We start from the raw sequence: 12,963 nt of genomic DNA, 5'->3' as shown, positions 1-12,963 counted from the left end.
TCAGCAGCGCGACGCGACGTCGCAGTCGCGCGTCAGCAGCGCGACGTCGCGTCAGCATTGCCCTATAATCAAGGTAATGGATAATAAAGGGGAAAAAAGAAACATGTGCCATGGATCAGTAAAGTCTTACTGAAAGCCTGCAAAAAGAAAAAGTACCTAGTATATATCAAAAAGTGAATCAACACTTACAAAATACAAAGCATACAGAAACAAGGTCAATAACCAAATGAGAGTAGAAAAGAAAATTTTCCATGAGAGTTTAAGATCAGGGGATGTTTGAGAATAATTGTCAATTTGTGAAGCCCTTTGAAACTTGCCTGTGATTTAGGGGTATATAAATAAACTTGACTTGATATGACAGAAAACTTGACAACAGGCAGAGGAAAAGGATGTCAAGAACCCTGGCTTACTTCCATCCATATTCTGTAGTGCTTGTCCCCACAGGGGTCGCGGTCGTGCTATAGAGCCTCTCCCAACAGGCATTGGGCAGTCGGCAGGGGACACCCCGAACTGGTTGCCAAACATGCATGTTTTTGGGATGCAGGAAGAAACCGGAGGGCCCGGTGAAAACCCACGCAGGCACGAGGAGAACAGGAAAACTCAAAAACTGTTAAGTGGACATGTTAACAGCTGATTAGTCATGACCTATAATTTTGTAATGTCTTAGATCAGGGGTTTTCAACTGGTTTTGTCCAAGAAGTAACTCGGGGACCACAGCTTTGCTGGACCATTATTACTACCAGCTCAGTGGCCTAGTGGTAGAGTGTCCACCCTGAGACTGGAAGGTTGTTGGTTCAAACCCCGACCGGGTCATGCCAAAGACTATAAAAATGGGACCCATTGCCTCCCTGCTTGGCACTCAGCATAAAGGGTTGGAATTGGGGGGTTACGTCACCAAAATGATTCCTGAGCGCGGCACCGCTGCTGCTCACTGCTCCCCTCTCCCCCAGGGGTTGGATCAAAATCACACGGGGATGGGTGAAATGCAGAGGACAAATTTCACCGCACCTAGATGTGTGTGGTGATCATTGGGGTTTTAAGAAACCCTTTTTAACTTTTTTATTTCGCACCGACCTATACAGGCTTTTGACTTGCATCTGTACATTTTATTTGGGAATGAATAAATGATTCACAAGATTAGCTGGAAAATTAAGTGTAAATACATAAATTTTATTTGTAAAAATGTTACAATTATTTTCTATTTCCAACTTCACGGACCTCCTGCAATACTGCCACCGACCACTAGAGGGCTGCGGAAGGAGACAAGGCAGACTGCGAAAATTACTGCGGCATTTCTCTCCTCTCCACCATAGGGAAAGCCCTCGCTCGGGTTCTGGCCAACAGACTCACCCCCCTGTCAGGAAGCATCCTTCCTGAGTCTCAGAGTGAATTTCGCCCAAGTAGAGGCACCACAGATATGGTTTTCATTGCTCGACAACTGCAAGAAAAATGCCGGGAACAAAATCAACCACTATACGTGGCCTTCACAGAACTCACCAAGGCCTTCGATTCAGTTAGCCGTCAGGCCCTTTGGCTGGGTCTATCCAAGATTGGCTGCCCAGACAAACACATCAGAGTACTGAGACTACTGCATGATAACATGTCAGCCACAGTGCTCAGCGGCAGTGGAGACGAGACGGAACCTTTCAGGTGTCAAACGGGGATGCGTTATCGCTCCAACACTATTTTCCATCTTTATCGCTGCTATCCTCCGCCACACAAGCAAGCATCTGCTCCATGGAGTCAAAATCATGTACAGAACTGACGGTCAACTTCTCAACATCAACCGATTCAGGGCTAAAGGTCAAACCACCAGCATATCCATCATGGAGATGGAGTATGCAGACGACAATGCCCTTCTAGCCCTGTCGGAAGAAGACCTACAGAGTATTCTGTCTGCCTTCGCGAAGGCATACAAACAGTTTGGTCTAGCCATTAATATAAAAAAGACCCAAATCCTCCACCAACCACGACCAAACTGCAGTTTGCCTGTCCGCCCCCCAAACATCTCTATTAATAACATCCGACTGGAAAAGGTTGACCACTTCCCCTATCTCGGCAGCCTCCTGTCATCTAAAGCCACCATTGATGATGAAATTGACCATCGCCACAGCTGTGCCAGTGGGGCTTTTTCAAGACTACGGAAGCGAGTCTTCCTGACCTCCAAGCAAAGACCAAAATCCTGGTCTACAAAGCTGTGGTCCTCCCCACCCTTCTGTATGGGTCAGAAGCCTGGACCACTTACAGCAGGCACTTAAGGGCACTCGAGACCTACCATCAGCAATGCCTCCGGAAAATCCTCAGGATCAGCTGGAAGGACCGACGCACCAACACCAGCGTCCTAGAGGAGGCTGGCTCGCCTACCATCACTGCCACCATTGCCCAAAACCAACTCAGATGGATTGGCCATGTAATCTGTATGCCTGACTCTCGCCTCCCAAAACAAGTCCTTTATTCCCAGCTCGCTGAAGGAAAGTGGGCCCCGGGAGGTCAGAAGAAGAGGTTCAAGGACAACATAAAAGCAAACCTGACGAAGTGTCACATAAATCTTAAAACTTGGGAAGGCAAGGCCACAGACAGGACGACGTGGAGAAACCTTGTCCTTGATGGCGCCGCTCAATATAACGTTGACCTCCACCATGCTGCTCAAGACAAACACAGACGCAGAAAGGAGAGAGCCTCCACCAAGCTGGACCAACCCAAACCCACCACCATTACATTCCCGTGTCCACACTGCACCAGAGTTATCGGGTCCAGGATCGGCCTCTTCACCCACCTGAAGACCCACAAAGACCAGGACCAGTGTTCTTCTGGGTATTTGGGGAGGGGGCTGTGTGGCAGACCTATAAGTCTCTGTGTCCAAGTCTATATTATTTGGGCCTCTCACTAGCAGGCCTGCAGTTAGTTGTTTCTTTATTTACAACGTTTTGTCTTGAATGACTTGTATTGTGTCGCACGTATTAGTTTCTTTTGTCGGCGTCGTGAGTGGCAGCCCTATTAAGTTTGCGCTCATGTCATCTGTGTATCTTATATATACTCACTCTGCGATTTGAATGCTGCTGGAAAATTGAATTTCCCCGCTGGGATCAATAGAGAATGTCTCTCTGTCTCTCTCTCTCTCTCTCTCTCTCCCCCCCTTCAGCATCTGCCATCAAAATACACTCCGTTCCTCTCAGTCCAGGGGTGGGCAAACCTTTTGACTTGCGGGCCGAATTGGGTTCTAAATTTGGACCGGAGGGCCGAACAAGGAGCAGATGGATGTAGTGTTTGTGTGAAGTAATATAAAGGACCTGTAAAGGTCATTGCATAAAAAGTTTTGGCTTTTAGTAGATAGTAAAGCATGGATATTCAAAAGAAGTTTTTGGAAAACAAATGCATTTATTAACAGCATTAAAAAAAAAAATCACAAAAAAACTGCTTTCAGTGATTCTCATAAAATACGACACTGTTATTATGAATAACAGTCTCCATCACTTCAGTGCCTGCAGGTCAGATTAATGAAAGATGTTTATCTTATGAGATCACATCAAACGGCAAACATTCTGACCAAATATATCATCCTGAAGAATCGGTGTATACGTCCAAATAAAATAATCAAAACGGCAACACGGTGAGGGGTATCTGAAAATCAGAGCAGAGTTTTAACTCACAAACACCTGGTAACAGAGGTGAGGAAACAGGAAACACTTCCTTAAAGTAAGCCTTAAGAACTTTACAGGTTAAGATTAGTCGCAAACAGGTGGTGCATCAATGTCCTTGAGCATCCTTCATTGTTTGAAAATGAGAATGGTCGCTAGTTTCGGTCCCTGCTATTTGTACAAATTAGGGGTGTAACGATTCATCGATACACATCGATTAATCGATATAATGCTCTACAATTTATTGGCATCGATGCTAAACGTAAACATCGATTTATATCGCCGTGTTTGACCTCGGACATTAGACGCGACTTTATTTTGAAATCCAGTTCATTGTTGCTTGCTTCCTCTTTCCGGGAGCAGGGAGCAGTGCGCGGCGTTGTGTTGTGAGCAGAGCAGGAACGTGAAAGGGGAGTCGACAACTAGTACGCGGCTCCTGGGCTGGTGCTATGGCTAGTGTCCAAAAAGACGAGGAAATTTGCTCCCCTTTAGGCTTCAAGTCATTCGTTTGGAGGCACTTTGGATTCCAAAGAAAAAATGGCTCAACGGACAAGACACGTGCAGTTTGTAAATCCTGCCATGCGGTGATCCAATATTCAGGGAGCACAAATCTCGCCGCACATTTAAAGAAAAAACACGACATCAAAGTTCAGTGTTAAAATAAGCACTTTGTGTACTACAATACTCTTGTAATTTCCTAAATAAAGAGTTTGCAGTACCTTGTTGATTTTGCGTATGAATTGTTATAAATCAGGATATTGTTCTATATTTTTTATTTAAAAAAAATATATGAATCGATCGTAGAGCACTATATCGTGATATATCGTGAATGAATCGCAGCAGGCTTTAAGATATCGGCAAATATCGTATAGTAGTTCTTTGTATCGATATGATATCGTATCGTGACAAAACCCGCAATTTACACCCCTAGTACAAATCATATTCTAAAGGCATTTTTTTACAACAAACTTGAGAGCCTCCCCTTCATTTTCAGTGGGAACAGTGTTGTTGGTCTCCCTTTTTTGCTAGTGCGTCATAGTCTGGAGTAAAATTTGTTGTGGCAATTCTTAGGAGAGATCCGAGGTGTTGGTCCATTTACCTCGATCGGTGACGGGTTGATGTTCATGTGGCTGAACGTCACGTCGCGTACGTCGAGCCAAATTGGCCACTCTTTTTTAAACACTCGGCACTCAGTGTCCACCTTGCTTTTCCTTGGGCGACTCATTTTAATGGAAGGATTCCAGGGGAAGGTTTGTGGGTGGCTTTAGCGTAAAACTGTATCTGAAAGCTCAGCGCGCGAATTACAAGAATGCTGTCGTCACAGCCCACGCTCTAAATTTGGCACTGATACAAATATGTAGAGCCTGAGTGCGCCATGTCCGTCCTACTGAGTACGTACACGCACTTGTGAGTGTGCACCGAGGTTTCTGACACGGCTTCCGGTAGTAAATGCGCAGGCGAGCGGTTCCCCATCTACTGGGGAAACGCAGTCATTGCACTTTGCCTTGTTCCTTTCTTCTCTGCTGTTCACTTCAAACACGCTCCATACGAACACAATGCTCTCGTATCAGACGCTTGCTCGATCACCTGGTCGTTTGCTGTCACAATGTACCCTACACAAATCCGAAACATTCCTTCTCTATCGAGTTTGCTAGCGCAGTGATACTGACCGGCAGAATAACATCCGGTTGTTCCCAAAGATGATCTTTTTTCTGAAAAAACTTTACGTTTACGGATTTAAGTAAGAGTCAAAATTTGGGTGCGTATTATACATGGGTACAGGCTTTTTTCCAGCATCGACATGACATTTTTACGGTGCGTATTATGCACGGGGGCATATTTTACATGGAAAATCACGGTATGTAATGATGTCAAAATGGGTTGTGGCTCCGGGTGCTTTCTTTTCATTGGGGGGCGGTCCCAAAGGGCTCTTTGAGTAAAAAAGGTTGCCAACCCCTGTTTGAGCCTATGGCAGGTGGTACAGGTTTGCTACATCTCCAGCTGGGGAGGGGGCCAGGTGACACCCAAACTGAAAATGGCTGTCTGGATTTCTTGTCGACCAATTGGGATGAGGGATCTGAGGCGGATTACCACCCTCAAAGAGTCAATTGGACAATTGAGCGCACTGTTGGGGTTGATAGATTAGTTTGGTCCTATGCTTAGTATGTTGGAATGTAACCTGTAATAATTAACCAAACGTATCCTGTCTTAACAAAGTAGTAGAACAAAGTGCTAAGATCCTTTGAACTGATTGACCAGCTGCAGAGGAATCAATCAAAGATGTTCTGTTTACACATCATCGTAAAACACCCCCGCTATGATTTGACCAGAGGCCAGGGTTTTCAACCCCATCCTGTCCACGCCCACCCCCACCCTGTTTCTCTCAATAAAAATGCTCTTGCAAGACGCCTGAGTCAGACTTTGTTCGATCATTGCTGTATGCACAGTGACGAACGAGCTCTCCACTTGCAAGTGTTCAAAAGGCATACTGTCTCTCTCTTCTTGCAAAATAAGTTAGAATGAGCACCACTCTAACAGGCACCTTCCTGCAGCTCTTCACTTTGAGTATGGTGAAGGAATGGGGTAGAAATACAAAAAGTTCTGCCTAGCTACAAAAACAGATATGCTCAAACCTCATTGAATAAAGTACATAAGCAGACGAGTATATTCACATATTAAAGCAATAAAAGAAATATTTTAAGCATATAATTAGACCTACACACCAAATCAATAAAGAAGACATAACTAGACATTTTTGAAAGGTGTTTTTTATAACTTTATGATCTGATATATATTTCTGAGCACTTTGAAATAACAAATGTTTTTTGATATATTGCCTGAATACCTTAATGACCCTTAAGGAACTGTTTAATGCATGCCTGATGATTTTCTAAATCACGGACACTGCCAAAGTCATCTAAAAATGTTCAGTACTTCTTATGTTTTGACTAATGCTGGACGCCAGTTTTTGATTACTACTGAATGTTCTGGACAGAGGGAAATATTTTGCCTAACAAAGAAAATATATGGTTGGAAGCATGATTAAACTAAGAATATGATGACGTAAGCAAGTACATGGAGTATCAAAAGAACAAACAAACAAAAACATGGTAAGTGGTGAGTACAAACTTTGCATAGTCAGGGAACATTAATAAATTGATGATGTCACAGCCAAAAGCTCACATAATTCCGTACAAAATGACAAAATTGAAAGAATGACGAATGGATGAGGTGCGACAGTGTATGTGCAAGAATGGAGCAGAATGTTTACAGGAAAATCACTTGGAGATAAAACCAGCAGGTGCCAGAGGGAGACAGCCAAGAACCCGGCCAAAGATTATCGCCAAGGCCGAAAGACGGGATGGAAGACAACAGCCCCCCCACACACCGAATCGCCCATAATCAGCACCCATCCCCACGAAACCAGCTCTCACCGAACCAGCACCCACTCCCATGGAATCAAAATCTCCTGCGAATTTGCCCCATCCCAAAGACTCATCACCCATCAAACTCGGCCCACACCGGCATGTGCAACTGAATATAAGCTGACCAAAGAACCTTGAACGTTGCCTTTTTGGAATGGAGACTTTCTGCTCTTGAGCATGGTCGCACGAAAGGCCCAGCGCTGTATTGTACTTTCCTGAAAACAGAGCTTTCTTAACAAGAATTGTGATTGAACTCAACCAACCTGTGTAAGTCTAATTTCTGCTTCAGTGTCTTAGCATTTTCCTAAATCTGAAGAAATCAAACGACCACGCAGTGAGTAAATTGGATAATAGGTGATTGGCAATGGCTTTTGCCGTGAGGCGCTCCCTAAACTGTGGACAAAATTCAACAATGGACATCCACTTTTTCTGTGGATTGTTTTACATTATATGTTCAATGTTGCCATCTATGCATCCATTGCAGCCTGGTCATCCTGGAAGGGGGATTCTCCTATCTGTGGTCTCTTTTCAAGGTTTCTCATTTTTGCCCAGTTGGGGTATTGTGAGTTTTTCTTTGCCTCCCGGTAGTTAAGATAAGGGGATGTTGAGAAAAGTTTGCCCATGTGATGCCATTTGAGACTTGTTAGTTAGAAACAGTAGTCTGAAGGTATGAAGTCTGTGGCAGCCAAAGTTGAAAGGTGGCGGTGTCTTGAGGGTGTGTAAGGGTGGGGATGCCCTTCCAGGCATAGGATGGCTGTGGGGGGTCTCAGTGGAAATATGCCCAGGCAGATTTCTCTGAGGGAAGATTTCAATCAAATGGCATTTGAAAAGACACAGCGTTTTTCCTTCATCTAAATACATTTGAAAAAAAAAGACTATTATCAAGACGTGTCATATCCAGGGGAGCAGTGGGTGGTAAAGAGGTCTTGTCTGTCATGTCTCGTCCCCAGTTTTGCTATGTGTCTAGGTTGCCATAGTTTCTGTTCGCGTCGCCCCTCCCTTCCTGTGTCACCTCAATCAATGTAACCACGGTCACCTGCCTCGTGTTTCGTGTTTTGTATTTAAGTCCTGTCTGCCCCTCACTCACCGTCGGATCATTGCATGTGTTACTGTCATGTCTGTTTGGTTCCTGTTCCTGTCTTTGGTAATGTCACCCTGTCTTTTTGTTCCACGTCTTTTACGGTCAGTCCTGTGGGTTTTGTTAGTAAGTCATGTCAGTTTGCCGAGTCTTTTGAGTTTGTGTCAATAAACCCTGGTCCAAGCTGCGCTTGGTCGCCCTGCTCCATTTCCACACTCCCGAATCGTGACAGAATGATCCGACCACTACAGCGACCAGCGCTTGGACCTTCCTCCACCACCAGCTCCCGTCTGCGACGCCCGAGCCACATTCGTCGTCCGAGCATGTTCCAGCGCGATCGGCTCCGCTGTCGCCAGCGGACTTCGCTCCAGCGACACCGGCTCCACGGCCGCCATCGGGACTTTGCTCCAGCGACGCCGGACTCGCGGCCGCCATCGGAGTGCGTCCCGGCGCCATCGGCTCCGCGGCGGTCATCGGACTTCGCTGCCGCAACGCGGGACCCGCGGCCGCCCATCGGAGTGCGTCCCGGCTCCATCAGCTCCGCGGCAATCATCGGACTACGCTGCCGCGACGCCAGACCCGTGGCCGCCATCGGAGTGCAACAATGCCGGACCCGCGATTGTCACAGACCCTGCTCCCACTGCTGCGGCACGTGGTGGTTCTTGCTGCCGCCACAGCTCCACCTTCCGAATGCCGCTGATCGCGGTCTGGACTTTCAAATGCCGCCGATTGCGGCGATTACTTTTTATGCCGCCCGATTGCGGTTCGGTTCCCCAAGTTGCCGGCCGAGTGCGGTTCGGTTCCCTAAGTTGCCGCCCGAGTGCGGTTCGGTTCCCCAAGTTGCCGCCCGAGTGCGGTTCGGTTCCCCAAGTTGTCGCCCGAGTGCGGTTCGGTTCCCCAAGTTGCCGCCCGAGTGTGGTTCTGTCCCCCAAGTTGCCGCCCGAGTGCGGTTCTGTGCCCCAAGTTGCCGCCCGAGTGCGGTTCTGTGCCCCAAGTTGCCGCCCGAGTGCGGTTATGTGCCCCAAGTTGCCTCCCGAGTGCGGTTCTGTCCCCCAAGTTTCTGCAGATTGTGGTTCAGGTCCCCAGTGCGTGCCGCGATTGTGGCCCTGGGCTCCTGAACGCCGCAGAGTGCAGTTCTGTCCCCCAAGTTGCTGCCGATTGCGGTTCAGGTCCCCAGTGTGTGCCGCGAGTGTGGCCCTGGGCTCCTGAACGCCGCTGAGTGCAGTTCTGTCCCCCAAGTCGCCGCCGAGTGCGGTTGTTTCCCCAGTCGCCGCCGTGCACAGTTCAGGCTATTTCAAGGACCAGTAGGGTCGTCTGGACTGGTGCGCTGCCCCCCCGCGTGCCGTCGTGGGGGGGGGGGGGGGGTTCTGTCACGACTCGTCCCCAATCATGTCTGTGTGCTCGCCCCTACCCTCCTGTGTGCTCATGTCCGTGGTTTCTGTCTGTGTGCTCGCCCCTCCCCTCTTGTGTGCCCATGATTAGTGTGATCATTCTCACCTGCCTCTTGTTACTCTGCCTCTGTCTGTGTGTCACTCCCTGTCGGATCATTGATGATGATGTGTGTTAATGTCATGATGTCTTTTTGGTTCCTGTTTTTGGTAATGTCACTGTTGGAAAAATGTATATATATGTTATCATGCGTTCGCTTTTTATTTCTTTATTTCAATATTACAACGAATGCTTTACCGCAATATTACTGCGAATATGTGCTTGCTGCTCTGCTTTGCTGTTCTTATGTTTTACCACAGAAAAGGTGTGAGGTTACATCTGGGTCGGCGGGATGCAGCTGCAGAGAAAACCATGCCCTGCAACGGCATTGTGTCTATCAATCATCTTTCTTGGTCGAGTGGCTCACACTCTCGACAGACCGAGCGCTAAGAGCGCCCCTGGTTTCCTGCCCAAGTGGTTGCTGAACTTGCTGAACTCTTAATGCCTCTTCCTATATCGCCATATAAGTATATCACCTGCCGTTTTTTACGTTTACGAAGCAGAGCCTTCGCGCTTCCCCTTTTTTCCCTTAGTGGCTTCTGTTTCACTTTGTGGGTAGGGCAAGTCCAAATAAAAAGAGCAAGGATGCAGACAGACATTAGTGTAGTTCGGTCATTGTAAGCTGTCTGTACTGCACTCCTTGCGCAAGCTAAGACTCAATATTCTGTCTCACTTGTGGTTTGTCTGCTGATGCTTTTCTCTTAACAGTTATTCAGTCAGTGAATAAAACCTGACAGTCACCCTGTCTTTTTGTTTCACGTCTCGGTCAGTCCTGTTGTTGGTTTTGTTAGTGAGTTATGTTAGTTTGTGTTCGTCAATAAACCCTGGTCCAAGCTGCACTTGGTCGCTCTGCGCCATTTCCACACTCCGTACCCGTGACCATAACATCCCCAAAATCATTTACTGAGTCGTAACCCGAGGGTCAAGTGGAATTATTTGCAGAGGAATTTTATCAACTGTCCTAAAGAAAGGAAAAATGTGTATGTTGTCGGACAAACATAGCCAATTGGAAGGATATGATTTCCACAATTGAGTGTTTTTACTGGATTCAGAGAATGAAACTGATCTTTCATTCATTTTTAATTGAACTCGGATCCTCTGCGGCTTCACTGACGAAAAGAAGGATTCAGATTGGGCACCAAACTTCCTGTAGGTACCATCAAGAATTTCAATGCTGCATTCTTTCCTGTAAGGCACACAAGGGTCCCCCCACATCACCCCCACTCTCCAGTCTCTGTTGTGCCCCACCTCCACATCCCAGGTGTGTGTTCCAAAGCCCAAAACAGAACCGAGCACACAATACCAGGTCAACCGCTCTGGATTGTTTGGACGTTGCTGTCCTTCTTGACAACTCACACTGGTCAGATCTTCAGACAGAGTGAGTCTTGGCCCGGCAGTGTTTGGGTCCAAAATGACAGGACTGTAGAAGACCATCTCTTTCATTCGTTCCCACACTGCGAACTTGAGGTTGCCCACATGTTTGGCTTTGTCCAGAAGAGTTCCTGGGAACAGCTCGGGCTTCTCGGGGAGCTTCTGAATTCTGGTCATTGCAGTCTGGAAGTTCTTTATGAAGGAAACAGGGTCAGATGTCACCTGCTCCTCTGTGCTTCTGATGGCATCTGAGAGAGCGTCTCTTTCTTTGCTGAGAGCCTCAATCTTCTTCTTCATCCTGCAACTCTTCTCCTGCTCTTCCTCCCTCTCAACAGACAACCTGGCCTCCTTCTCCACCTGCAGTAGGTGACAAAGCTCCTCAAAATCCTTCTTAATCTTGCGTTCCACCTGCTGCCTCTGGACCTTGATGTATGTCCCCTGTTCATTACACTCATCCATTATCTCATTGTATTCTTCCAGTCTTTTCTTTGCATCCTGCAGGATTTCCTGGACTTTCTCTTTGTTACCTGTGACAATTTCTTCAAGGAGACTGAACTCATGGCCAGTATGAATTTCAGCATCTCTGCAGATGGGGCACACAAGCTCTTGGTGGTCCAAACAGAAAAGTTTCAGTTTCTCCTTTTGTAAGCTGCAAATGTACTCGGACTCCACTGAAGCTTGTGAAAAGGCCTCATACAAATTTGGACGTAGATCCATCAAATTACACCTTTTTCTACAGAGTGGACACGTTCGCTCTTCTTTCTGCTCCCACCACTGCTGCACACACGCACGACAGAAGCTGTGACTACACGGCAGCATGACGGGATCTTCATGGATGTCCGAACAGGATGGACATTGGAGATGTTCCTCAACTCGGTTAGTCATGGTCTTTGTGGGTCTCACTTTACAAGCAACCAACGCACTCTCAGGCGAGCTACAGTGCATTAATCCGCCTCACAAGTGAAGGCATCTAAGAGCACTTCCTGATTGTGTTTTTAGACTTCCTCGCAGCAAAAAACACGTCAATATCTGGAATCACACAAAACCATTTTGTTACCACTTTGTTACAACGCACAAAAAAAATAACATTTCAATCCAACAACTCACAGCGAAAAACCAAGTGAAGAATAAAAAAGCCAAATCACATTAAAGTTTTCCCGACGGGTTAAATAAAGTTGCCGCATGAGAAAACTAAAGTAAAATGCTGTTGTGAAAGTTAACTCACTCCGATAAGAAAATGAGATAAATAAAAGGCTTGAAAGGAAGTGGCAACTTACTATTGCTGCTTTGCGCTTGATGTGCAGGAAGTGAAGGAAAACCACAAGAGCTCACCTCGGCTCAGCTGAAAACCTCAACAAACTTGTCGCACCACATTACAAAACTGGCAAGACAAGAAACAAAAACATGTGACGTGTGCTGAGCTTCTTGTGTACGTGTCTCATCTGGCATATATATCAGATCACGTTTGGAAACAAATAGAAAAAAATGACTGTTTGATGGATTTTCCTTTTAAAATGGAAATACCAACTTTAAAACAAATCTTGATTTTCTCATTTCCTATCATGGAACAAGTCAGGAACATTTTCAATTCGTTTGTCAGTTTTGACGAAAATACTCCCTTGTTTTAATCAGTATCCAGTTATTTTATAACGTTATATTTCAACCTTTATATGTGGCTGGTGTCAAATGGCGGCCCAGTTTGCAAATCTTGCATGGAGAGAATGCAAACGACTTTCCAAAACTGGTCTGGCGGGGTTGGTACAACAGCGTTGTCGGAACGTGACTGGTGGGTGAGGGCGTCAGCGCCGTGACTGGTCACTCTCCTCGGTGTACCTGGCTGCCAGATGCCTCGAACATACCTAGCGGAAGAGCAAGTGCGCATCCGAGCAGGGCGCAGTGGATAATCGTGGTCAGGGACAAGCAGGTGGTCGGGACGGGCGGCTATCAGAGCGTGGTCATAAAC

At 46.6% G+C, this 12,963-nt stretch overlaps 1 protein-coding gene across 1 annotated transcript; it reads right to left on the bottom strand.

Annotated features, from left to right (window-relative positions):
- Window positions 1-6,680: 6,680 nt before the first annotated feature.
- LOC133151844 (E3 ubiquitin-protein ligase TRIM35-like) lies at window positions 6,681-12,385 on the bottom strand. The gene is made up of 2 exons (XM_061275224.1): window positions 12,278-12,385; window positions 6,681-12,029 (listed from the first exon to the last, which is right to left on the bottom strand). The coding sequence occupies exon 2, from the start codon at window positions 11,943-11,945 to the stop codon at window positions 10,530-10,532; it is 1,416 nt and encodes a 471-aa protein (XP_061131208.1). The 5' UTR covers window positions 11,946-12,029; window positions 12,278-12,385; the 3' UTR covers window positions 6,681-10,529.
- Window positions 12,386-12,963: the final 578 nt, after the last annotated feature.

Source organism: Syngnathus typhle, linkage group LG3, assembly GCF_033458585.1.
Source record: "Syngnathus typhle isolate RoL2023-S1 ecotype Sweden linkage group LG3, RoL_Styp_1.0, whole genome shotgun sequence".
Taxonomy (NCBI): domain Eukaryota; kingdom Metazoa; phylum Chordata; class Actinopteri; order Syngnathiformes; family Syngnathidae; genus Syngnathus; species Syngnathus typhle.
Note: the sequence above shows the minus strand (reverse complement) of the source record. Positions and strands in the feature narration are given on the sequence as shown.

Bases quoted from the DNA above. Each gene is read 5' to 3' on its own strand.
- LOC133151844 (XM_061275224.1), bottom strand. From the start codon at position 11,945: ATGCACTGTAGCTCGCCTGAGAGTGCGTTGGTTGCTTGTAAAGTGAGA.